Source organism: Emydura macquarii, unplaced genomic scaffold, assembly GCF_026122565.2.
Source record: "Emydura macquarii macquarii isolate MOO-44397 ecotype Brisbane River unplaced genomic scaffold, CSIRO-AGI_Emac_v2 contig_3390, whole genome shotgun sequence".
Taxonomy (NCBI): Eukaryota; Metazoa; Chordata; order Testudines; family Chelidae; genus Emydura; species Emydura macquarii.
The window spans coordinates 2,458,425-2,483,274 of NW_027133527.1; the positions used below are offsets into that span (position 1 = coordinate 2,458,425).

A 24,850-nucleotide genomic window follows, 5' to 3' on the forward strand; every position below is an offset into this window, starting at 1 on the left:
GATGATGGGGCAGGGGAGTGCCGGGTATACCTGGGAGATATCCTGAGGATCCCTCGTTTTGAATAGGTCTCCCAGCCCCCCCAGGAGGTTTTGCAAAGGAAGAATACCTGGAATGCCCTGGAAAGCCGAGCCGAGAGCTTCTCTTTAGAAGAAGGCAACACAGTTTGGCCACTAGAGGGTGACGTGATCACATGCATTTGCTCGGGGCGACTGGCCCAGCAGGTGGATAACTGGCCCGGCCCATTCACGAAGGGGTCAGGATTTGTGCAGAACAGGATTTCATTAGGCCCAGTCAGCTGTGAACAGCTCCTTGCTGGGACCCTGCCTGGAAAGGGAACTCAGACACACTAGGAAAAGACGTTAGGGTTTGTACTTACATTTTACAAGGCCACGTTTCAAGGCGGGTTGTACACTGCTCATCTCGTATAGGCATAAGGCACAAACTTTCTGGTGGTGGTGTGAAAGCTGAGGGCATCTCGGTGTCTTTTGGGGGCCGGCGCAGTCTTGTTCTGTTTCATAAAACGTGATCCGTTATGGCACGCCCAAGAGCCTGGAATCTCATTGGCTAAGGCAGCAGGTGGTTATTGTGAATAACGTTAGGCTGGCTGTGCTAGGCAAGCCACGTCCAGAAGCGGGGCTGGTACGTGTTTTGCATTTGGAGGTGAAGTATAGCAGGATCCAGCTGGGAATTAGAAAAGACCCAGCTGTTTTTTGAGGAGCCAGGCGAGCAGCAGGGACAGAGCTGATTCCAGGGGAGAGCAGGTCGCAGCTCTCCACCCACAGTTTATCAGTGACGCTGCCCTTCACCGGTGAAGTGCGAAGTAGAATCACCACGGCTAGAAAATGCTCTTGTTAGCTGGACAGTGCGGATCCGGCAGTGCCTCCCCGGCACCAAGTGCATGATGGGGGGCCCTGCTCACAGAGGGATGGAGGCTTCCCCTTTCAGGGCCCATCCTCTCCCCAAGCCTCCGTCAGCCCCAGCTCTTCTCACCTCTCCCAGCCAGGTGTCCCCACCTCGGAGCCACAGGTCGCGGTGCTGGATTAACGGCCTGTATGGCACCAGCACTCGGCGTCATAGACTCGGAAGCCTCAGGCAGAGCCCGGAGCGTGTGATCCCGCACACAACGCGTGGCCATGGAGCCACCCAGCCAGGGGAGAGACCGGGGCTGCCGGGAATGTGGGCATGTGTGTTTCTGTGCAGATCCCTGCGGGGTGCAGTTTTGGCAAGCCCCAGACAAGAGGCAGGGCTCGGCCTCCGCCCCAAACCTGGATGGGTGTCTGTGGAGGGGGCAGGCGGCTCTCATTGTGACCCCGGCCGGGAGAAGGCTGGTGGGAAGTCCTTAGAACTTAACAGCGCTGGAGACTGGGAGTCCCTTTTTTCTCCAAAACACCTTGAGCGTGGGCCACATCACTTTGTGCAGACAGACAGACAGACAGACGCACCCCTGTCCCAGAGCCTCAGCCCACAGCTAGAGTTGGAGGGACTGTGGGCGTCCATGGCCCATCCCACCCTTGGCTTGTCTACTGCACTGCTAAAACGGGGGTTCGTTAGCGCCGATTGTGGGGGTGGATTTGACTAGGATCTGACTGGGCTGAGACCCTGCAAACTCATTTCGCACATGGAGGGCCACCAGGCAGCTATCAGCGGGGGGACAACTTCCCATCTGCACCGAGCTGGGTTTGTAGTGGAGTCAGGAAGACCCAGACTGTCGTGCAAAGTGTATTTCTGGCTCGGGCCCGGCAGGCGAGGCAGTGTCAGTGCAGCTCCGTCTGTCGCCGCGCGCTGTGCGCTAGGTTGTGCTCGCTCTCCGGGCCACCATGGCTGTCTCTGCCCTGGCAGAGCCTGGGCACTGGGCGGCTCCAGTGAGCCGTGCCTCGTTGTGGTTTCGATTGCTATTCGCAGCCCAGCAAGCGGCTGGATTTGCAGGATGCTGCGGATGGACTCAGGCTGGGAACGTACAGAGGGGCTTTGTCGGAGCAGGGCAATCTTCCAGCCTAGGAATCTTGAGTGTGTCCCTTTAAGAAGTGCAACAATGGGACCATGCAAAGTCCTTCACACACACACACACACACACACACACACACACACACACACACAAACACACCCGCGCAGTGCTCTACACGGCACATTTAGATTGACATAGCTACGAAACATCCACACTCCCGCATGCAGTAGGGCAGCAAGCCTGACCCTGGGTGGAGACGTGGCTGGGTCGATGGAAGAACGCTTCTGCTGACCCAGCTACCACTGTGTGGGGAGGTGGTCTTCCTACGGTGACGGGAAAACGTCTTCTGTTGCCTGCGCTAGAGGATTACAGCACGACTGCAGCTACGCCGCTGGCGCCTCCGTAGGGCAGACAAGCCCTTCGGGCCCGCTCCTGGCCCCGTTGCAGTCAGCGGTTCATCTCCCAGGTGTCCCTGGTGCAGGGGTGAGCCCTTAGGTGCCGCATGGTGAAGTCTTCGTAGGCAGAAATTCTCCTGCAGGGCTTCGAGAAAGGAGGAGCCCGTGGCCAGGATCACTGCTCCGGTCCAAGGCAGACGTGCTGTTCCCACAGCTCTTCCTTCGAGAGCACCGCAGGCCAGATGAATAAAATCACCATCCTCTTCAGAAAGGGGGACCAGATCCAGGCAACGCGCTCTGGGGGTGGGCTAGCCAGGGCTCACCTCTGATTAGCCTGGGGCAAAGAGGGGACTCGGCTGGCAAGCTCCAGCCCTGGATCGTACATTGTCTTCTTGTTCTGTCTGGGCAGCGCTTAGCACCAGGGGGCCTGGTCCCGGCTGGACTGACTCACAATCCATGGTGGGGACTGTGGGGATGGATGCCTCAGGTAGGCCCAGGCTGCATCACCTGGGTAATTAACTTCATGGCCGTTAGATTTCACTGTCCTGACACGCAAATGGGAGCTGGCCCAGGCCCCTTGCGCTAGAATCGACCTGTGCGTGGGTGTTCCCGTCATCCCCTAGACAGAAGACCTGCCTGGCTCTGGGGCCGGATCTACACTCCACACTTCCGCTGGCATGGCTGTGTTAGTTAGGAGTGTGAAAAAATCACACCTCCCTGCCCAACATAGCCGTGCTGGCCAAAGCCCTCGCCCGGACAGAGTGATGCAGGCAAGAAAGTGTTTTTCCTGGGGTAGCTGATGTAATTTGGGGAATTGGTGTAAGCTGCTCCGGCTTCTGCATGCTTCCACCAGTATAAACTGCGTCTCCGCTGGGCGGCTTTGCTGGTCTCGCTGGTGTACGGCTGGTACAGCTCTTCCGGCAAGCCCTGTCTAGTGCAGAAAAAACCCGGGATGCTCTGAAGAGTGGTGGAGGCCGGAGGCTGCTGTCCCCGTTATCGAAGTCCAGCAAACAGAGGAACTGCCTTTTTTGCACATCAGGCCTGGCGTGAGTGCCCTCGGCTTGCTCGAAGTCAGTGGCATTGGCAGAGTTAAAATCAGCCCTCAGTTCTTTAGCTCTTAAGACAGCAGTTCAGGAACATCGTGTAACTTCGAGATGGGGAAGACCTAGCAGGGCCCTGCCCCAGCCAGCCTGGGGATTGCTCCCTGCCGGTCTGTCATCTTGCTCTACATCCCACGGAGCAGTGGGGCCTGGGAACGCCAATCCACGGTCAAGACATCTTCCTGCTTCAGGTGTTTTGCCTGATCAACTCGTAGATTCTAAGGCCACAAGAGACCATCATGATAATCTCCTGTAGGACACGAATAATTCCCGTTCGAACGAGAGCGTGCGTCTCTTTTAGAAAAACATCCAGTCTTGATGATCAACTTTAATCTGCCTTCACTTGCTAGCAACTGGGGTCGGGGATAATTCTGCCACCCGCTTGTGTCCCCACCCATGAGTGGGGGTAAATGACAGCAGCCGTTCGGGCAAGAGGACGTGATGGGAATTAACACAGTTCTGTCCCAAGAGCCAGGTGTTCCGACTTTCCCAAATTATATGTGATTAAACTGCATCCCAGCCCTCATCAGCAAACATATCTGTCTCTTCCTGCTTTAGCTGACAAATACAGACTGTGGATGGTACCTAGTGTTTAGTCTGCTAACTAAAGAATTAATTGTCTGTGTACATCTATGGAGCAGTGGGAGTCCATGTGTATTGCTATGTTCCTACAGGTTAGAAGTGACTGAGCACAGAGAGATTATAACATTGTTGCAACGGGTGTTATAGATTGCACCTGTATTGAGATGCGACAGCACTGTAGAAGTTGTTAAGAGAGCAGATGATCCTTTTAATTTCTGGGGTTTCATGGAAGTTAAGCATTTCGTTAAGTAATTGCAGACGTGATTTGTGATTCCTCAGTACATAACATGTCTCATTTTGCTTTAAGTCTGTTAGATTCATATGATAATTTTCTGTTGAATTAGCCTTAATATCAGTCCTATAGACACTGTATTAATATCTAATTATCTGCACAGATGCATTTCCAGGTTGTCATCCCCCAGCTGCCATTTTATTCCCTGCTCCATGCCCTTGCTTTTCTGTAACCCTGCTAATCCTTTCTCTTTGATAAACCTCTCTCCACCAATGTCTCTTTGCCGGAGCTTCCAAGCACGTAATTAAAGGTGTCTCCACAGACACCTCCTATTCCAGCTGAGTCCAGATGACTTCTGTTTTCCTTCACTGAAAATATTCCCAGTGCTGCAGTCTTTGTGATTTAATTATGTTGAAGGGTAACAAGTAGAAATCAGTTTAATTTTGATTTCTCGGGATTCTGTTGGTCCAAAATATAGATCTTGCTTTAACCCACCACACAGGCACTGAGAGAGAACACTGATCAAATACCGCTGGGCGAATAACGGTTTTTTTTGTTTGCTAGAAACTGGAGGGGGAAATTGTTTCAGGTAGAACCAAAACCAAAATTTTCCATAATTTTCAGCAAATTGAAAAGTTTAAAAATGTTTCATTTCAGGTCCAGAAAAGAAAAGAAAAAGTTTCATTTGACATGAAACAAAATGTTTTGGTTTGATTTTGAGCATTTTTGAACATTTTTTTATTTTTTTAAGAATAAAATTAAATGAACATTTGAAATTAAAAGGAATTTCAGATAGCAAATTGAAACATTTTGATTTTTTTGATTTTTTTTTTAACCAGAACAATTCAGTGAAACTGGCACAAATTCGCAACGTAATTTGGTGCCACCAACTCTGCATTTTTTTTCCAAAAAAAGTTTCATATGAAAAACTTCTCCCAGCTCAGTGCTCAAAATAACAATGTACGGGCTGCTAGCTGAATCAGGACATTGATCTGGGGATCTGTAGCCTTTTACTTCTAATTCACCCAATCTAACCCAGCGTGGGGCTGTACAGACCCAATGTTGAGGGCTATTTGGTGGCCTATGTAAAATGAGAGTGTGAGTTTAAACGCATAAGGAAGCCAGGTGCTCCATTTGATGGGCGGCATCGCTAGCCAAATGGCTCACCTGCCTCATTGGAGACAAAACTTAGGACCTGTTGCTCCAAAAACACAGATTAAAACCATCTGGCCAAAAAAGAATCACTGGTAGCTGCGGTCGGGTTTGTAGCCTCAGCAGGCTGCAGCCTCCAGATGGCGACACATACAATATATTGAGCAGGTCAGACATTCTGTCCCGCAAAGGGCAACCCCAACAAATACAATTAGCCAACCCAATTAGCGGCTCAACTCTCACAATTTTAACATGAATCTCTCAATCATCGCTGTTTTTCTTAAAGCCCCAACCCCTGGAGTCATGGGAATATGTGAGACTGTTTCATCCCTCACGAGTGCTGAGAAAAGCATGAAAATGCAATGTATGTGCACCCTAAAGACTCCGCAACTGGAGGGCAAATAAAAAAAAAAAAAAATTTTTTTTAATAATCTCATGATTATTAAACCAATCCCATGATTTCTGAGCATTTGAAGTTGGCTACACTAGGGTTAATGCTGGGTTCTGCCAGTCCCTTTCCCTTTGCATGGGCCTGCCCTGCCTTTGTTTAACCCAGCCTCTTGGCCATGCGCCAGCTGTGTTTCCTCTGTTAATTGTTGTTATAAAGAATGTAAAATAGAGCATCAGAAAACCAGGGGACATATCCATGATGGGCACTGCCTCACTGTGCACAGAGGGAGACCAGAAGCCAGTCCAGTGGGGGCTGCAGAAGGTCCCAGCCCCAGCTCAATAGGATCCTGGGGATTTGGGGTGCAGAGGGTTGGAAGGGTTGGCAGTGCAGTAGGCAAGACAGAGATCCCACCCTTTCTTTGCATGATGAAACTGGGGTCTCCACCAGCCAGCACAAAGAGCGGGGTTGCGAGCAGGCAGGGGTGGGCGCGGTGGCTAGTGGATCTGCCGGGTCCCAGATCAAATGGTCACAACAGAAGCTGTTAGTTCGTGTTAAGGAACTGTGTCTTGATTTCACTTGATTCTGTACAAAACTCTCTACTGTCCACGTGCTGGAACGGTTCATAAAATGCCTCGTGTTTGCCTGCAGATCCCCAGTGTGCCTGGAGATAATTCCTGTGACACTTAGCGTTCAGCAGTCGGACGTGTAAAACATTGGCTGGCTGGCCGGCCAACCCTCTGGCCCCTGAGATGTTAAATCAGGTCAGGGTGGCTTTGAAATCTAGTGTAAAGGCTGCGGTTCCAAGTGCCTTTTGGATGGGAAGGTGATCTGTGTGAGTGAAACAAGCGACAAATTTAGAACAGCTCTGCTTAAATTTTCATGAATTCGCAGCCACTCGAATTCAGGTCCGGCATTAATAGTTGATACGGTCAGCAAGCTGCAGGGGGGTTGGGAGGCGTCATTGTGAAAGGAAGAGGGTGGAACCGCAGCAACCCGTGTGAGTGTACGCACCCCGACCCCATAGACCCTATACATTTACACCCCGTATCACTCCCACGCATCCTATATATTCACACACACCCTATACAGGCACCCCCCCACACCGTATGCATTCACACACCCATACTCCCTGTGTATCACCCCCCCACACACACCCCTATGCTCTGTCTCTCTGTCCCTAGCAGACAAGGAGGGCATGGTAATATCTTTTATTGGACCTGATTCTGTTGGTGAAAGAGACCAGCAGTCGAACACCACAGAGCTGTCCTTCAGGTATCTCTAAGAAAGGGCATTTTTCATCCTCTTCATGACTTTTCCCCCCCGGGGCTTTCGGCAAAGGTGAGATTTCGCACCAGCCAGTGCAGACCAGTGTTGCTCCACTATTGAGCTATGCCAGGTGAACAAGCTGAGTAGTTGGCCTGGTTGTGACACCTGCTCAAATCGCCAAGACTCTCTTTGTTCACGGAGGCCCTAATCCGGAACCCTTGAAGTCAGTGGGAGCTTTTTTGCTACCGAGGGCAGCTGGTGCAGGAGCAGCCCCTAGTGCCAACTGCTGCCTGCCTCTAGGAAGCTCTGGGTCAGAGAGGCCTGAATGCAAGGGAAACGCCACTTTTCCCCAGTGCAAGGACTTTGCAATCCAGAGAGCTCGCGGCAGGGCTCTGTACGCCCCTGCTCTGCGGAGCATTGATCCACGGTGCATGTCTACATACGGCTGTGTGTACAGAGCAGGCTGCTGGTGCATTGGAGGAGTAGCAGGGCATGGGCAGCGGGTCCCATCAGTGCCAACCTGCTGGAGCTGAGCACCACACTGGGGGAGCACTGAGGGCAGGGCTTCTTTGAAAGGTGAAGGGCTTTTCGCCAGCCGTGTCTCCTGGAACCATGATCATATCTCTTAACAGCTACTGCTGGGCCGAGAGTTGCGTTCCTTGCCCACCGGCCGGCGAGCAGCTCCTGTAGGAGAAACCCAGAGCCCTGAAGGTGGGGCATGTCTGCAAATGCTGCAATGCACTGGCTGAACATTCAGAACTGCCCTCTCCTTTTGCCCCCACAAATCACAGGTGCAAACAACCGCAGGGGCAAATTTGTGTGATGTCTGGGTGCCCAGTTTGCTGGCCCTGGGCATTGGGCAATGAAATCCCCTCTTGCTCCCCTCTGGCTGGTCCCCTAGGGGATGTGAACTCTTGCATCATGCAATGTGAGAGGCAGATCTAGCTTCAGACCTCTACCCCTAGAAAGCCAGGTAGAAAGATAGGACCACAGTGGATCAGTTTTCTATTGTCTAGGGCATGTGCCCCTCCGGATGGCATTTCCAGGTCCTTCCGCATCTAGTCTTTCTGGCCAAGAGTGGAGGAAGCCCTGGACCCATTTCTAGTCTAACCCTTTCATGCTGTGATGCCCTTTGCATGCACGCTTTCTCCACATCCTTCCTGTGCTCGCGCGTCGCAGCTGTGATTTGTCCCCTCTTCTCCCGGGCTGGCCAGCCCGTGCAATCCCCTCGTGATGCCGCCGCCGCCAATGGCAGATTATTGTCATTCCCACGGCTCCTGAGTTCTTTGCTTTCCCTCAGACTCCCTCCTCCAGAGGTGCTGTCAGCTGTGGTGCTCGCCGGCTGGGTGACTTTCAGCGCGTCTGCTGCTGCCGGCAAGTGGGTGGCGGTGGGTCAGGAGTTCAGCCATGGAAACCTGAGTAAAGGCCAAACCTCAACGAGCCAGAGTCTCCGCTGGTGTCGAGTGACGTAGCTCTGACCTACTCGGATTTACACCTGCGGAGGGTTTGGCCCTTTAGGCTGTGAAATGCCCATGGCCGCGTTTCAGTGAGAGGTAGGGCTGAGTAAAGCCGAAGGCCCAGACCCTAACATCCATTGATTTCAGTGGCAGTTCAGAGCCTGAATTAAATACCTGGGTGGAGCTGGGCCTGAGCGCCTCAGGATTTGGGCCAGAGATCCCCCGGCAGTCCGGAAGTGCTGCTGGTGAAAAGAGGGCTCCCCGCGGTCTCCGTGGGCCCTCAATTCCTCTCATGGCAAATGGGGAAATCAGACGAAATGCCTCCATCGGTGTCCTCCCAGCAAGTGGTGCCGCGCACGCCGCTCTGAGCACACGAGCGCACATGCCAATTCATGCATCTCCTTGGCAGGGAGAGGGCAAAGAGAGGGGCAGAACCCAGCTCATCAGCGCGGTCGCTGGGGGAGCAGAGACTCGCTGCGTGGGGACCCCCACCTGGCGGCTGCACGTTGCAAAGCAAACAAGGGTCTCTGCTCTTTTTTCTTATTGCCTCTGTACATCCCCCCCCCCCCCCTTTTTTTTTTTTTTTTTTTTTTTTTTGCTGCATCCCATCTCCTCTGAGTGATTTTGCCAGGCTGGAAAGCCAGCCTGATCGATGCTCCTCTGCCCAGTGAGGCTTGGCTGCGCCTCACCCGCCACTGACTTCACAAAAGAGCAGCGCTCCTGATTTCCAGCAAGCACAAAGGCTGGGAAGATCTGAGTGTCTGATTTCAAGGCAGTTACGCTCCGATATGAAATGAGCTCCTTTGCTTTCCTTATGAAACCCGAGCGCGGCGCACAGAGGTCTGTGTCTTAGAACGGGCCCGGGAGCCTGAAATTCCTGGGGAAGGAATATAAAAACCACAGCAGCGCCCAGTGCTTAAGCCAGACAACTGGCCACAGAACATCAGCCTCTGGGCTTGCCGTGGAGTGATATTAATGTCACAGGCTGTGGGTTCAGAAATCATCTGCAGCATTATACCGTCCAGCAGACAGCTAGCTGGGCTTTCTGGCTGGTCTAGTGCCTGCCTTACGTGAGAGGCATTGCCAGCGTGCTCCAGAAGAGTGTCTGGCGGTGACAGGATCTCTGGATTCTTTCCACGCTGCTTGGGGAGTAAATTAGAAGCACACTGAGATTACCCCCACTATCCTGCAAGGCACGATGGGGAAACTGGGGGAGTAGAAAACATGGCTAAGCTGCAAATGCATGCAGCGGTCTGATTTCCCATGCCACGGTTTTTGTCCCGGTGGATGCCCCTCTGTGCAAACACACTCATCACGTGTGTGCACACACCACACAGGCCCTTGAATAGACAACTTGGCCATGCAACAAGCAAACATGCACGTGCCCATTCCTGCAGCCCCCTGCTGAGCATGCATTATGGGGCCACCTTCATGCCCAAGCCACAGAGGATAGGAGCTGGTACTGTTGTTCCCACCCCCGCTCCCAGGCAGGTTTAGCGCAAGCACAGCTGTAGCCGCTCATGCTTTTAGCTGGTGTGTTGGCTGAGGGCAGCTGTCACACAAACGCAGGCCGTCTGGGATGTGAGCTGGCCGAGGGCTCAGGCTGACAGCAGAAAACGGCTTGTGTTTGCAGAGTGGCTCACGATCATTCCAATCTTTACTCTGTTGTTTATTGACTCTGCAGCTCACCTGAATCCCCCTGGGTGTTCTTGCCTGGCAGGCTTGCTCTGATGTCCCACTGGGCAGTTTGAGAAGGCTAAGCCCAGCCATCGAGCATCCAGTGCCTGAATACTACAATTCGGCTCGCTAACGGAAGGTTTGATTCCAGTATTGATCACCATCAGGGATATCTGCATTAAAACAGGGGCTCTGATTCTCTTCTCGCTCACAATGCCATAAAGCAGGAGTAATTGCACTGCAGCCCATCCCAGGGAGACACGCCAGCTTGTCTGCTTCTTTCTCCCTGGGGCCAGGAGGCTATATTTGCATGGTCTCAGTTAGGAGACAATGACCCTGTGACAGAGGATGGGCCAGATTCAACTTTCATTTACACCGGGGATGGTCGGTCGCTGGGGTTGCACTAACATAGCGGAGGGCAGAACTTTGTTACAGCTTCGGGTCCGGAATAAGCGGCAGGGATCGGTGAAAACCAGCCTATAGGTGAAATCCAGTCTGAAGATCCTGTTCTCATCCAACATCATGGCCACTGACTAAAAGAAACCAGGGGATGGGGGCGGACACAAAGGCATAGTCCTCAAATAGGACATTTCCCATGAGACGTCAGTGACAACTCAAAGCTCAGGAGACCCTGAGTGCCAAATTCTGCTCTCACCGTCACGCAGGCGCTGACTCCAGTAGGGCTGCATGGGTGAGAGACCATCACCTTTGCATCTTCTTTTTAACCTGGTCAATCAGACAGCTGGGGGTTAAAGTAACGCTCGAGACTAATTAATAAGCGAATTCTTTTGCACGTGCGTTTTCAGGGGAGCCAACGAAAAGGGAGGGACGGGCCATTCTGGCTTGCGGAGGATAGCACCTTCCATTAGCAAGCCGAATTGTAGTATTCGGGCACTGGATGCTCGATGGCTGTGCTTAGCCTTCTCAAACTGCCCAGTGGGACATCAGAGCAAGCCTGCCAGGCAATAGCACCCAGGGGGATTCAGGTGAGCTGCAAAGTCAATAAACAACAGAATCAAAACCTACAGAAGACCTGGGAGAAATTCCCCCCGAGGCAGAGAGACTACCCACACTTTATCCTACTGAAGCCCTTTCGGTGAGGGGACCTGCAGGCTGCTGGTGGTGAATGTGAATTTCACTTTCTAGGAAGGATTGTTTCCACTGTTTGCCTTCATCCAGATTTATCTTCCAGTTGCTGTTGTGGGTGCGTTTGTGGCGCTGGCCGGAGGCCATTACTGAGTGCTCTTCCGGCGCTTCTTCTGGCTTGTTTCTCCTTTGGAAGAGTCTCTGAGTAGAAGCAGTGTGGCCCACTTGCATTATTCATACGGCCGGGAGCCTAGGAGATACAGTTACATTCTGGCAGAACAGCCGCAATACCTTGAGTTCTTAGCTCCCCGTGCCTGGCAGAAAGGCACATCGCAGGGTGGGATGAGACCTTTTGACTGAGGACTCCGTATGGGACGTTAAGAGCGTTAAGGATCTTGGACTTTCCAGGGACAGACTGAAGCAGGGTCTCTGAGAAGCTGCAGCTGCAAGTATCCGGGCATGTTCTCCTCACCAGTGGGACCCTGCATTCGCCTTCTAAAGTGCAGTAGACGGTCTAAGAAGGTCACCGCCAGAACGACCACGCCGAGGAGGGAAGGATGGAGAATTGCTCTGTCTCGCTGAAGCCCTGCAAAGGTAAATAAAGCCAGGACTTGTAGATGAGCACAGCTCCTGGCACTGCACGCGGCTGTTTCGGAGCAATGCAGAAAGAGCTTTCCTTCTGCTGCTAGGAAGACGTTACAGTTGGCTCACAAATCCATATAGGCAGCATGAGTATTTGGCTTTGAAGGCTGGTTGCTGGCTGGTTTTGGGGGAGTGACCTCCCGGGGGGACGCCGTAAGAACCTGCACCGTCACTCACGATCGCGGATGAGTAATGGCAACGCCACACCTGGCGGCGAGAATATGAGCCTGAAACCCCAGGAGCATGGGGGGCAAAAGAGGTGAGACCAAAAAGGACGCTGAGAAGGGCGGCAATGTGAGGAAAGGCAAAGATGAGGGCAAGGGGGGAAAGAAAGATGTCAAAGGGGGGAAGGGGAAGGAAGCGGCAGCAAAGGGGAAAGGGAAAGATGAAAAGAAGGGGAAGGACGTCAAGAAGGGGAAGAAGCAGGTTCTCAGCGAGTCGGAAGAGGCCTCGGACTCTGAGCTAACAAAGAGCAATGCCGAGGAAGAGAGCGATGAGGAGAGTGAGATGGTGGAGGAGGAGGAGGAGGAGGAGGAAGAGGACAGTGATGAAGACCCTAAAAAAAAGAAAGGGAAGGACAAGAAGGGAGCTTCCAAAGCCATGGCTGGTAAGAAACAGGGGAAAGGGAAAAAGGTGCTGTCGGAAGAGGAGGAGGAAGAGGAGGAGGATGAAGATTATTCTGCAAAGAAGAAGAAGAAGGACCTGCACCTCAAAGGTGCCTCCCATCTGGTGATGGGGCTGGCGGGCGATGACGCCAAGAAGAGGAAGGGGGCAAAGAAGGAGCAGGTCAAGGCTCATCTGAAAGGGGCTACCAAGGCCATGGTGGGTCTAGCTAGGAGGGAAGCGGCACCGCCCAAGTCCAAGATGAAGAAGAGCCTGAAGAGTGCATCCAAGCTGTTCATGGGCTTCAAGAGGCTAGGCCTCAAGCGCTCCAAGAAGGGCCAGTTCAAAAACACCTCCCGGTTTTTCTGGGGGCTGAAGAAATACAGCACGAAGAAGAAAAAGAAGAACAAGGCAGTGTTGAAATCCACCTCCAACCTCATGATGCGCTTCAAGAGCATAGGGAAGAAGAAGAAAGAGGTGGCCAGCGGCAGCCCAAAAAAGCCGTCTTTCCTCATGATACGGCTGGGAGGCGAGAAAGCTAAGGAGGAAGGCGGATTCTTCAGCAGCCTCTTCCGCCGGAGGAGAACGAAAGAGAAATTCAAACCCCGAGCTCAGATCCTGAGCAAAGCCGCTGCTGCTACCAGCTGGCTGACAAGAAAGTTCCTGTCCAAACGGGCCAGGCTTACCTATGACGAGAGGTCCATGAATGAGGCCTGGCTGTCTAGGATTGGAGCTAAGAAACTCCCCTTCCCATCAGAGGACGAGATTCTGAGGCACCGAGCCAACATGAGAAGGTTCTCTGGAGCCAAGAGGCTCTATGGCCAAGGGGAAGAGGACTATGGCTACCAGCCACATTTTGAATACGGCGGGTTTGTGAGGCAGCCCTCTGGGAGGTTCTCACAGCCCGGCCCAGGCAGGTATGAGGACCCTGCAGACCCACTGGAATATTATAACTATTACCAGGATGACAGCAGCTTTTATGACCCTCCGTACGACTACCTTGAGGAGGAAAGCTACCTCCATGCACTAAATGACTACGCAGACGGACCCGGTTTTCATAACAGAAGGGCATCTGATTATGAGGACTATCCTGGGTATGATATGGAAGAAGAATATGGGCTTTACGAAGAGCCCCTGGACTACTATGACGATCCGCTGCAAAACCAGCATGACTACTATGACTATGAAGACCAGGATTATGAGCCACCTTCTGGCTATTCACCATACGAATCCTATGACCAATATAGGAGTGATGTGGATTACCATGAAGAGCCAATGGGGCCATACGGCTCTTTTGAAGACAAATATGGTCCCGCTGGAAGGCCCTACAACCTAAGGGTAGATGAAATGGACTATCTGGATGATTATTCCCCTCAGCATGAAATCAGTTACAGCGAATACGAATGGGGGCCTCAAGCTCAGGCTTCCTATAACCCTTATGCGTATCCCTTGGACGATATAATGGAGATGGATGAACCAGAGGAGTTGGCGGATGAGAATGGAGATTACCCCTTTATGCTCCCTAATTCTTCCTTCTTTGAGCCGCAGGGGATCAATGAAACCTTGTCTTCGAAGCTCTTGTTAAACAGGAGGTTCAGGCTGTTCCCCAGGCCTCAGGTGAAGCTGTTCGGCAGAGACAGACTCGACGTTCCCCTCCCTCCTTCTCCGCACACCTCCCTTGCCTGCCTGGATCAAGATGAGGATGACTACGATGACCACGAGCCGCTGGCTCCTCCTTTCGCCCAGTTCAGAGATGGGGATCCCCAGCCCTCAGTGACACACAGGCGTGCTGGCCAGGCTTATGGAAGCAGGCCTTCAAGGACTCAGCCTCCAAAGTCAACGGGAAGCAGGTTCGACCCGGGAGGCCAGCAAGGCAATATCCAGGAGGCGAATTTGCAAAACTTCTCTCCGCGAGGGTGTGGGAGCCCTCTGGGGCAGTTCTTACAAAGATCTCTCATGCAACCAAAGCCCATATTAAAACACCGTGGGAGTGAGGTGAAGGGCAGGCCATCCACGCCCTCTCCGGTAAGGAAGGTGACATCTTTGTCGTTTGGTGAGAGCGGGCCTCTGAGGCCACCTTCCCCTCAGCCGTCAGTTAGACACGGCGGCATGCCACGTTCAACCTCTTCCCCGAAACTTAGCAGGCAGTTCAGGACTTTGGAGAGATTTCACCCTTCTCCTCAGCCCTCTGTGAGACGATCTGATGTCCCCCAGGAGGAACCACATGACCGGCATCCGTTTATTGAGCCTTCCTATAAAAAGTTTGGCCATAAATTGGCAGGGATGGAGACCTTTGACTCCACACCTCCCTGGCCTAGGAGGAAATTCGGTCCCACAGCCAGTAACAACAACAACGCGCAAAGGCCTCCTTCCCCTCAGCCTTCCGGGAGGAGCATCTCCTCCTCCCCACATCCTTTAAGGAGAGTAGGAAGCAGAAGCAGCCTGGAGCCCCTCAGGCCACTGTCTCATTCTTCCCTGAGGCAAAGACCTTCTTCTCCAAAACCAAGTGTGAAAAGGCTCAACTTTAACCAGCCGGAGTTTCAAACGCCGGAGGCGAAGAACCCCTTTCTGCAGCGGTTCGGCAGCCAGGTGACTGGGAAGTCTCCACAGCCGCCCTCTTCACAGCCACTGATGAGACCCAGAAGCCCCTCTCCCTCACCACGCTCCTCTCTGAGGACGAAGAGCCCTCCTGCTGCTCCCTCTCCCTCTTTGAGGAGGCTAGGGTTTCCGGTGGCCACAGAAAAGGCCTCCTCACCCCCTGCATCATGGGGACAAAACTCCTCCTCCGCTCGGAGCACAGCCCCTATAGATTCCACCTTCCAGCCCACCTCATCTCCCAGGCTGACAGCTCACAACCCAAGGGTGGGTCAGAGGAACTGGTCTCCCCAGCCCGTGCTACATCGGGGGGAGCCACCTTCCAGCCTGCCCTCTCCACCGGTGTCCCTCAAATCCAGCTCATCGCGGCTCCAAATGGCTGGCGCAAGCCCCGAAGGCATTACCTCAGCCACGCTGCCTAGGAGCTTACCCCCTCGAGGGCTCCATAATCCTGCCCCCGGGGAGCTGAAAGCACCCCCTTCACCTCACCCGTCCCTGAGGCCATTTGGGCCTTCTCCTGAGGCCAGGTCCCCTAGCTTTTCAGCCAGGGGCGCTGGGAGCAGCAGGTCATTTTCCCCTCAGCTAACGAGGCGACCGAGCGGCTCGCCCATGGAAACGCACAGACGGCTCCCCCAGGCTTGGAACAGGCAGCCCGAGCCGCCAACTAAAGCTGTGAAGCCTTTAATGAGGAACTCGTTTCTGAAGCGGTTGGGCTGCCCAGCCGTCCCATCGTCCCCGATGCCGTCCGTCCAAGGCATGCCGCCTTCCCAGGAACTGGCCAGAGCGCCCTCCCCTCAGATGTGGACACGCCATGGAAGCCATCGTGTTACCATCAAAGAAACTCCTAACTTTCCACCGGCCTGGTCCCCGTCGCCCATGGATGCGAATGGGCCGGCAGGGCAGCTGCCTGCAAGGCCCCGTTGGGACGGGGCCTCTGGGAACGAACTGCCAGCTCAGCGAACTCCTTCCCCCAAGATGACAGGAGGTGGAAGCATGAGGGGCCTTTTGAAGCTGCCTCCACCTCCCAGCCCTGCTCCTAGGGTCCCGAAGGCATTTATCAAACGCATCGGTCAGCCCCTGGCTGGGATGACCCAGACCCCTTCCACCAGGAGGCCTTCTCCTGCAGAAACCAGCGGCATGCTTGCAGGCAAAGCAGGAGATGGGAATGCATTCCTGAAACGGGGTGGACAGCCAGTGGCAGGTCAGACATCAGGCCCCACAGCTCTCGAATTCTCCCTGAGAGAGGGTGGACACGTAGCCCAGGGACAACGCCCACCATCACCGGCACATCCTAGACACGCCCTTGGCAGGACGCCAGCCTCCCCCGCACCGTCCCTAAAACACGCCACAATGCCAGTGGGAGACGCAAACAGGTCGCGGTCAGCTACCCCAAACTTGGGGCACAATGTTCCGGGCGGGAGATGGTCTTCGCCAGCCACCGGCAGCCCCCTCACTGTGCTGAAAGGCAAAGCAAACATGAGTCCTCAGTCACGAAGAGCTGGCCCCCCTGTGGTGACGGGAGCTGGTCCCTCCTATCCCTGGTCCCCATCCTTGCAAGAAGCACGTAGCAGACCAGCAAAACCCCCAGCCGAGCTCTTTGAGAACGAGGAGGCGTCAGGGGAGGACGGCGTGGGGAGGTACGCCGTTGTCATGCCACAGGTCCAGAGGCTGGGCTCCTTCAGAAGGACGTCCTACATGCAGAAGCAGCACTGGTCTAAGCAGCAGACGGTGAACGTCCGCGCGGCGCCCGGCGCGTGGTCTTCTGAGAAACTGCTTTGTAACCCTCCCGCTGAGAGCTTTAACGGGCGGTCGGGCCGGCGAGGCGACGGCATCGCTGGGCACCTGACCCACAGATCCTCCATGCAGATCCGGGGCGATGGGAACTACGGGGAGTCTGGGAACGTGGGCAAGAAACCGCCCTGGCACAATAAGGTAATTCCAAGGGTTTGGGCCAGTTGGACGCATTTAGAGCAGACTCCAGACCTGGGGCCAGTTGACATTGTGGTAAACCCACGGGGGTTAATCTGAATTGGGGGCCGGATCCAAAGCTTGCTGATGTCAGGGGGCTTTGGATCGGGCCCTTCCACTGATGAGTGAGCAACATTTGGCCCCTGGGGTAAGCAGGTGCAGGTCTCTTAAAATCCTCTGGGCCAAATTCTGCAGTGAGGTAGGTGAGGTGTCAGTTACACCTTGGTCAGAGAAGCGAAGTGGCCTAGTGTTGTGGACAACGCCAGAGTTTGAAGGGTTAAAAACAGACCATGTCTATTAATGTGTAGCCTTGGTCCGTGCCCCTTCCTCACCCCCTCTAGCCCCCCGCCCACAACACAAATGAGCATCAGGTGCTTACAGCCAGCCAGAGGGCAACAAAAACAACCCAGGAGTCCTGACTGTGGGCCGCCTGCTCTAACCACTAGATCTGGCTCCCTTCTCTTGCACAAGAGCTGGCCTCAGATACGAAAATTAAAAAAACTGTTTTCTCCTCCCTGCCATCCGGCCCTGGCGCTGACTCTCCTCGTGCTGGCGCTGGGGCCAGGATGCCCAGTGGTGTCAGCAGGAGGAGACTCAGGCTGTTCCATTTGGACCATTCGGGCTCTGTCCGCATTGTAGTTCTGAGCAGGAGGAGAGAAGCGAGGGTGGCCAGTCTGTTCTCCCGCACAAACATCCCCCGCTTGGGCTGACTTATCCTCTGCCAGCCAGCCCCCCTGGAGACCACAAATGGTGCCACCAAGTTGGCTTCGGCCGGTTAGCTAACCTGGCCCGTTTGGAAGTGGTTCCCAAACAGGGGGCTGTGGGAGCCGGGCTGTGTAGGCACAGCTAGAGAGCTGGCATGCACGCTGGCCAGGGGAAACCAATCCAGCCCGGACCGACGTTTAATAAAGGCACGGAGCTGTCCCCGGGCCCTGCCAGTGGAAAGCTGGCACCGCAGCCAGGGTGACAGCTGTTACTTTTGGAGACATTTGACCTCTGTCATAGCAGTGGAACAAAAGGGGTGTATGTAAATGCAGGGACTTGATCTGGGGCAGGGAGCTGCACTGGAACAGAAGGAGCGTTTTAATTAGAGAGACACCGGGGCCTTTCTCGGCGTGCACTGGCTAACGGCGCTCAGATGAGACCTACCCCAGTACGTGACGGGCTTCCCTCGGACAGGGATTGGCTTACCTGCTTGCTGCCTACCCGAGCCTGAGCCTGCTAGGAGCTGGATGATCTCCAGCTGCCGAGCTATGGTGATGATTAAAAATGCTCCAGTGTTTATTGTCTGCTCTTCCGAGCGGGTGACTCTTCCTTACCTTGGGTTTTTGTGAAGTAACAGCTGCTCAGTGGCTCTGCTGTGAATTCAGCTGATGCCGTGCGAGCCGTTTAAATCACAGGGAATGAGAGGCTAGGGACCAGGCCTGCATTGGTTGAGAGGAGATCTGAACTAGGGACCCAAGGAGTATCTTCCCCTTCTGAATGTCATGTTGGGATTGGGGCAGGACCTCAGTTACCCTGTGCATTGTCCTTGAAAGCTAAAAGGTGCCCGAGCACAGCACAGGGGCCAGGGTACGTCCTGCTCAGGGCATGCTTTGTAGTGGAATGAAGAGGGAAAACACGCCGGGGTAGCGGCTTTATTACACAGATGGACAGTGAGGTTCAATGTGTCGGACACGGGACAGGTTCCCCTCCCTCGCTTTGTCCATATTGTCCATTTACATTGTGATCCCTTTGTGTCAGCGACTGTCTCAGCCCCTGCTCCTGGCTGGGACCTGTAAGTGCTCCTGTAATGCAAATAGTCAAAGGTCATTTTCATTCTCTCTCTCTTAGGGCTTGTCTACATGGGAACAGTCAGGAAAATAAATTCACACCTTGCATGAATTTGGATTAGAAGTGGATTAGTCAAACCACATTAGACCCACATGGGCAGGCTCTCATTCAAAATGCAAGTGGCCTTAATTTGGTTTAGCTTCTTTCACCAGAGTGTCCACAAAGGGATTTATTGTGGTTTAATGAATTCACTTTAAAACTTCATTTGGATTAGTTTTCGTGAGTGTTCTCATGTAGACAAGCCCTCACTCTAATATTCTGTGTGTGTGTGTGTGTGTGCACGAGGGGGTGCAGTGTGTAGAAGCAACGAATCTTTGGGCGGGATTTGAACAAGGGCGGGCTGGTGTGCTGGCGGAGGGAGGGAGGTCCCGAAGAAGGCCTGGGTGCAGCGAGGCTGGTACCATCGGTGAGGCAAAGGGGCTGGGCGGGGAACGTGGTTACTGATGCAGACCAGGGCAGGGTTGTGCAGGGCTTGGAAACCCAGGCTGAGAGGCGCACGCTGGACGTGGCAAGTGATGGGGAACCAGCGGAGTGATGCGAAGACGGGAGCGCGAGGCCTGATCTCGAGACAGCTCGCCACGCTCTCTGAAGCCCCCACCTCCTGTCTGAAGGGGTCGTGCCATAACAGCTGGACCCTTGACCATAGCCAGGACCGCTCCGTTCCCCTTGATTGGAAAGCCACCTCCAGCAAGGAGCTGATTTTTGTCAGTGCCTCCCGTAGCGACAACTGGAAGCCACCGGTCAGTGCGCTAGGCATGCCCCGATCTGCAGAGCTATGGCCCTGGTTCGTGCGGGCCCAGTTGGTGGCCGTCACAAACCCGCTCCCAAAGAGGAGGGAGGACATAGGGACTGCGTCGGTGCCTGGTGTCCCAATCCCCCTACAACCCGGAGCAGTTCCCTGAGTAACGCTGCCCTGCTGCACCTTGCAGTAACGGCCCCGTCTGCGTGTCTTGCTCCCCGAGTGTAGATGCCCTCCGTCGGCAGCCTGCCGTCCGTCAGCCGCCAAGAACAGCTGGAGGGAGATGGCGTGGAGGACATGACCCAGCTGCAGTAAGTGACGGACCGCATGCGCTTGTTGATCTAAAAGGAATCCTAGTCACCCTGGGCCAGCTCCTGTCACTTGGCCGAGCGCCATTGTGGGCTAGGGACCCAGGCACTGGACTGGGAGTCAGGAATTTGGGGTACAGGCCCAGCTCTGTCACTGGCCTGCTGGGTGGCCTTGGATGAGACCCCATCTTGATGTCCCCTCCTGCCCTGTGTCTAAGCTGCTTGGGGCAGGGGCCATGTCTCATGGTGTGTATGTAGAGCGACTGGCCCTATCATAATAGAAACAATCAATGGACCGTACCCCCTGCTGCGAACAGGTCCTGCCGATACCTTTCCCCGGAGCCCCTTTAAGATCTCACCAGCCTTGGCAGTGGCTTCCCTTAATCTGACTCCACGCTCGCTTTGACTGCCTGTGCCCGGCACTGGGGCCTTTTGCCGGCCCGTCGGTGGCCCTGAGCTGGGTCGGGCTGGCTGAGTTTTCAAGGGTCGAGACAACGGGAGTGGATTTGCCATGCCCTGCCCTGCCCTGATTCCTTTTGCACTGTGTTTTCCAGGGACCTCCAGGAGGGAGCAGTGCTGCACAACGTCAAGACGAGGTTTGACCGCGAGTTAATCTACGTAAGTTCCTGGCCCGCAGCATTCATTACAGGCCTTCAGGGTCCCCTCGGCGTTCCCAGCGGAGGGTTCTGCGTGACACAGACACAGGCTGGTTAGCCTGCTTCCGCCAGGCCTGGGGGATAGATATGCAGAGGGTGCGTCTGGGCGGGGGGGTATAACAGCACAGCGTGTCAGGACGCCTGGGTTCTCGGCCCACCTTGCCCTCGTCTCCCTGTGTGCTTTCGGAGCAAGTGACTGAACCAATCTGTGCCACCATCCCCCTGTTTGAGACGGGGCTTCCCCCAAGGGGCGTGTTCCTTTGTGGGAAGTGCTTTGAGATCCTTTGAGAAATGGCATTCGGCGTTGCTGCCGCTCAGCTCGTTGTCCGCAGAGCGGTGGCTGGGCATCCGAAAATAACCAGCTCTTCCTCCGCACGTCTCTTGCCGCTGCAGACCTACATAGGCAGCATCTTGGTGTCCGTGAACCCCTACAAAATGTACAACATCTACGGGACGGAGCAGGTGCTGCAGTACGAAGGCAAGGCCCTGGGAGAGAACCCCCCGTGAGTACCTCCCGCGCACGGAGCGCAGTGTGCTGCCAGTACCTCCCGGCTGGTGTTGCAGCTGCACGGCCAGGCTGCTCGGGGGTCCTTGCACTCTGCTGGAGCTCAGATTGGCCCGGCCAGGGACCCGAGCCTACTCCACGGAGTAACCCTTTCTCACCCCAGTAGTCCCACTGAAATCCACGACCGCTTGGGGCAGTGAGGGTTTGCAGGATCCGGCCTCGAGGTTGGCTGGGCTCCTGGGAAGTGCTAAGGGGAGAGCCCAGTGCTGCTAGCAGATCTCTCCCGCCGGTGGGTAGCCAGCCCGCCGTTCAGTCCTGCTGGGTGTCTTGGGACCTCCTTCGTGCCAGCGGGTGATGGAGGGCCAGGGCGCGGGCTCGGCCCGGCGCATCAGAAGCCTCACGCTGCTCCCAGCCAGGGTGCGCGGCTGGTGGGACCCCCTCCTGCGTGGGGGCGGCTTGACCCCTGACGAGCTGTGCGCCTGGCTCTTTTGCAGGCACCTTTTTGCGATCGCAAACGTCGCCTATAGCAAAATGATGGATGCCAACCACAACCAGTGCATTATCATCAGGTGAGAGAACCTCGCCCTGCCGGATGGATGGACCCGGCGCGCCCCTTTCGCTCCAAGAGGGGGCCCCTCCCGTGCCGGGCTGGCCCCGCCTCTGGCAGCTTGCACAGTGGTGGCGTACGGAGGGTCTCCGGCACCCGGGGGCCAAGCCTACATTTGCACCCCCCAGCCTCCTGCTCTCCCCCCTGCAGGGCAGGAGGGGTCCCAGTGCTGCCCCCCAGCTGCCCCGGGGAGGGGGGGGGTCAGTACCTGCGGGGGGGGGGTGAGACTGGGAGGGGAGATGCAAATGCAGGCTTTGCTCCGCTGCCCACCCTTGCCATGCAGCGCCCACCTCTCCCACTGGAGCCCTGGAGCCCAGCACCTGCTTGGATGGGGGCGCCAGGCCGGCCCTACACGATGCACAGGGGGGGAGGGGTGCTGAGGGGTGCCCCTCAGAGCCTCCTGTGTCCCCTGCCTCCTGCGCATCGTGAAGGGCTGGCCCAGCACCCCCCACCCCCATACAGGCTAGCACCCGGTGGCCTGGCCCACCCCCCCACTACACCACTGTTGCACAGTCACCGCCCGGCCACACCTGGCCTGCAGGTAGACCTGAGACGTCCCCCTACAGGGCTGCGAAGCTGGCATCTTCTTCATCATCGTCATGGCAAAGCCCAAAGGGACGTCGCCTCCTTGCGGACCGAGCGCCCCCCGGGTTGCTCTCTAGCTGGCCTCTTTAATCAGCACGACATCATTAAAATCAATACAGTTTTATAACCGCCCGGGCCGGCTCCAGTTCCCGTCGAAGCCAGTAGGAATGTGGCCGTCCATTTCAGTGGGAGCGGGGCGGAGCACAGCGTCGACAGGACGTGTGCCTGCTGCTCAGATCTGTCCCCTCTCGGCTGGGGCCAGGCGATTAACGGGCCCCCCTCCCGCGGCCTTCGTTGCATTCGCTTCTTTTCTTTCTAGTGGCGAAAGCGGCTCAGGCAAAACGGAAGCCACCAAGCTGGTCCTGCGTTACCTGGCGGCGGTCAACCAGAAACGCCATGTGACGCAGCAGGTAGGGGGTCCCTTGCAGAAGGCCACGAGCGGTTGTGCCGCTGCTCCTGGTGGCCACGAGCCACCAATGTGCCGGGAGAGCTGGGAGAACGGTGGAAGTACCGGGGCTGAGGGGCAGCCGGGCGGGTGCATTTGACCGGGATGGACTGGCAGGCTCTGTCCGTGGCAGGTGCCTTCCCCCCAGGGGTACCCGGCCTGCTCTGCAGCATGGCAGATGCGCTCCCCCTGGATGTCCCCTGCCTAGTTCGCAGCTTGGCAGATGTGTCCCCAGGGACAGAATTAGCACATTTTGCAACCAGCAGGTGCCTTCCCTCCAGAGGTACCTGGGACGCTCAGCATTAGGCAGTTAAAACTGAAGGTTGTTTGAAGCCTTGATGGCTTTGGGAGCCTCGTTCCCTGGACCCATTCGTGAGCAGTCATTTTTCCTTGGGACCCACCAAATCCCTCCTTCCCTTGTTCTCCACGCCTAAACTCAGGGCTCTCTTGGGACACCAAGCTGCGCCTCTCCTGCCGGGCCAGGGGCCTTCCTCCCCAGATCTCAGTAAACTGCGCAGCAGTTAATTCTGCCTGCCAAAGAGAAGAGCCTCAGACGCACCCCGGGTGAAAGCCAGAGAAGGGTCTGCATTCACAGCCCCTCGGCAGCAGCAGCAGGGCGGGCAGGTGTCGCTCGCTAGGTCCCGTTCCCCAGATGATTCCTGGGCAGACGCGCGGGTCTTTGCAATAGAGCGGGGCTTATTCTCCTCTTCTCTCTGCTGGCGGGTTGGTGACCGTGTACCTGTTGTGTTTCCATGCGTCCCTGCTGCACTGCCATAGATAGAGGTACGGGGCGTGTCTGGGGGATGCAAAATTTGCACTTAACTACCAGAGTGATGCCGACGTGTCCTTGCTGTGTCACCTCGGCCAGGGCTAAATCCTGCAGCTCAGAACTCCCCTAGGAGTCGCTGAGGGTTTTTTTTGGCTGCAGCCTCGAGCCCTGTGTGTGTGTGGCTTTGCAGTGACTATCTTTTCCTTCTCTCCCACGCTCTCTCCTCCTCCAGCCCTAATCAAGGAGGGAGTTACAGGTCCCTTGGCACCTGGCAGACACTCTAGAAAACCTATGTCCCCTCTCGCATTAAAGCCGGCCCTCGCCCCCAGCTTCATGCAGGAGCTGTAGCAGAGCAGACAATGACCATTGCATTTGTGGACAGGTCACTGTATTCCACTTCTTATTTTGGGATTCCTTATAGAGAAAAGAAACTAAAGGAAGCCAAATCCTGTCTCTCTCCATTGCTCAGCCAAACGTTTAACTTGGAAGCACCGTTTCCCTTTGACTGCTTCCAGGGGGGAATGGAGGTTTTGCTGTGTTCGACACTTCTCAGGCCCTGAAGGCCTGGGATGGTGAATTTCAGCCACAACCACTGATGGTGAAAATCGTTTCCGAGCAGTGCTGGGCCTACCGATGTGCCGGTGCCCGAGGCAGCGTCTTTCTTTAAAAAAATGTCATTATTACCGTGGCATCTAAGAGCCCCTGAACCTATTATGCCAGGTACTGTACAAACAACAACAAGATGGTCCCTGCCCCAAAGAGTTTACAGCCACCCAGCCATCGAGGGAGAGAAGGGCAACAAAAATCATTTCTTTATTGACATTTTCCATTGTGGTTTGATTTGTCTTGGTTGTGTGTTTTGTTGTGACCACTGGGTGTGCTCCCGCCACTGGCTGCACTCTGGGATGCTGTGTCCAATGCAGACTTGCACTTAATCAAAGCTTTGCCCACCTTTGGAGTTCACTGCAAGTGCAGTCGTGGGATAACAGGGAAGGTCCTCTCAGGGATCAGTAACTAGAAAACAAAGGGCAGGAACAAATGGCCAGTTTTCCCAAAGGAGAGAGGTAAATAGCAGGGTCCCCCACAGATCTGTACTGGGACCAGTGCTGTGCAGCATATTCATAAATGATCTGGAACAGGGGGCAAATACTGAGGTGGCAAAGGTTGCAGATGATGCTAAATTACTCACGATCGTAAATTCCAAAGCAGACTGCGGAGAGTTACAAAGGGAGCTCACAAAATGGGGTGACAAAATTGCAGATGAAGTTCAATGTTGATAAGTGCAAAGTAATGCACACTGGAAAGCATAAT

The 24,850-nt window shown here is 55.0% G+C and overlaps 1 protein-coding gene across 1 annotated transcript in view; it reads left to right on the forward strand.

Annotated features, from left to right (window-relative positions):
• The first annotated feature begins 12,169 nt into the window (after nucleotides 1–12,169).
• MYO15A (myosin XVA) overlaps nucleotides 12,170–24,850 on the forward strand; it is a 76,251-nt gene continuing 63,570 nt past the window's right edge. The window contains exons 1-9 of the mRNA XM_067534194.1: nucleotides 12,170–14,563; nucleotides 14,777–17,056; nucleotides 18,180–18,245; nucleotides 19,893–19,975; nucleotides 20,527–20,590; nucleotides 21,022–21,131; nucleotides 21,628–21,702; nucleotides 22,645–22,735; nucleotides 23,548–23,553. Of these exons, the coding sequence (XP_067390295.1) occupies nucleotides 12,170–14,563; nucleotides 14,777–17,056; nucleotides 18,180–18,245; nucleotides 19,893–19,975; nucleotides 20,527–20,590; nucleotides 21,022–21,131; nucleotides 21,628–21,702; nucleotides 22,645–22,735; nucleotides 23,548–23,553 (5,169 nt within the window). The remainder of the gene's footprint in view (nucleotides 14,564–14,776; nucleotides 17,057–18,179; nucleotides 18,246–19,892; nucleotides 19,976–20,526; nucleotides 20,591–21,021; nucleotides 21,132–21,627; nucleotides 21,703–22,644; nucleotides 22,736–23,547; nucleotides 23,554–24,850) is intronic.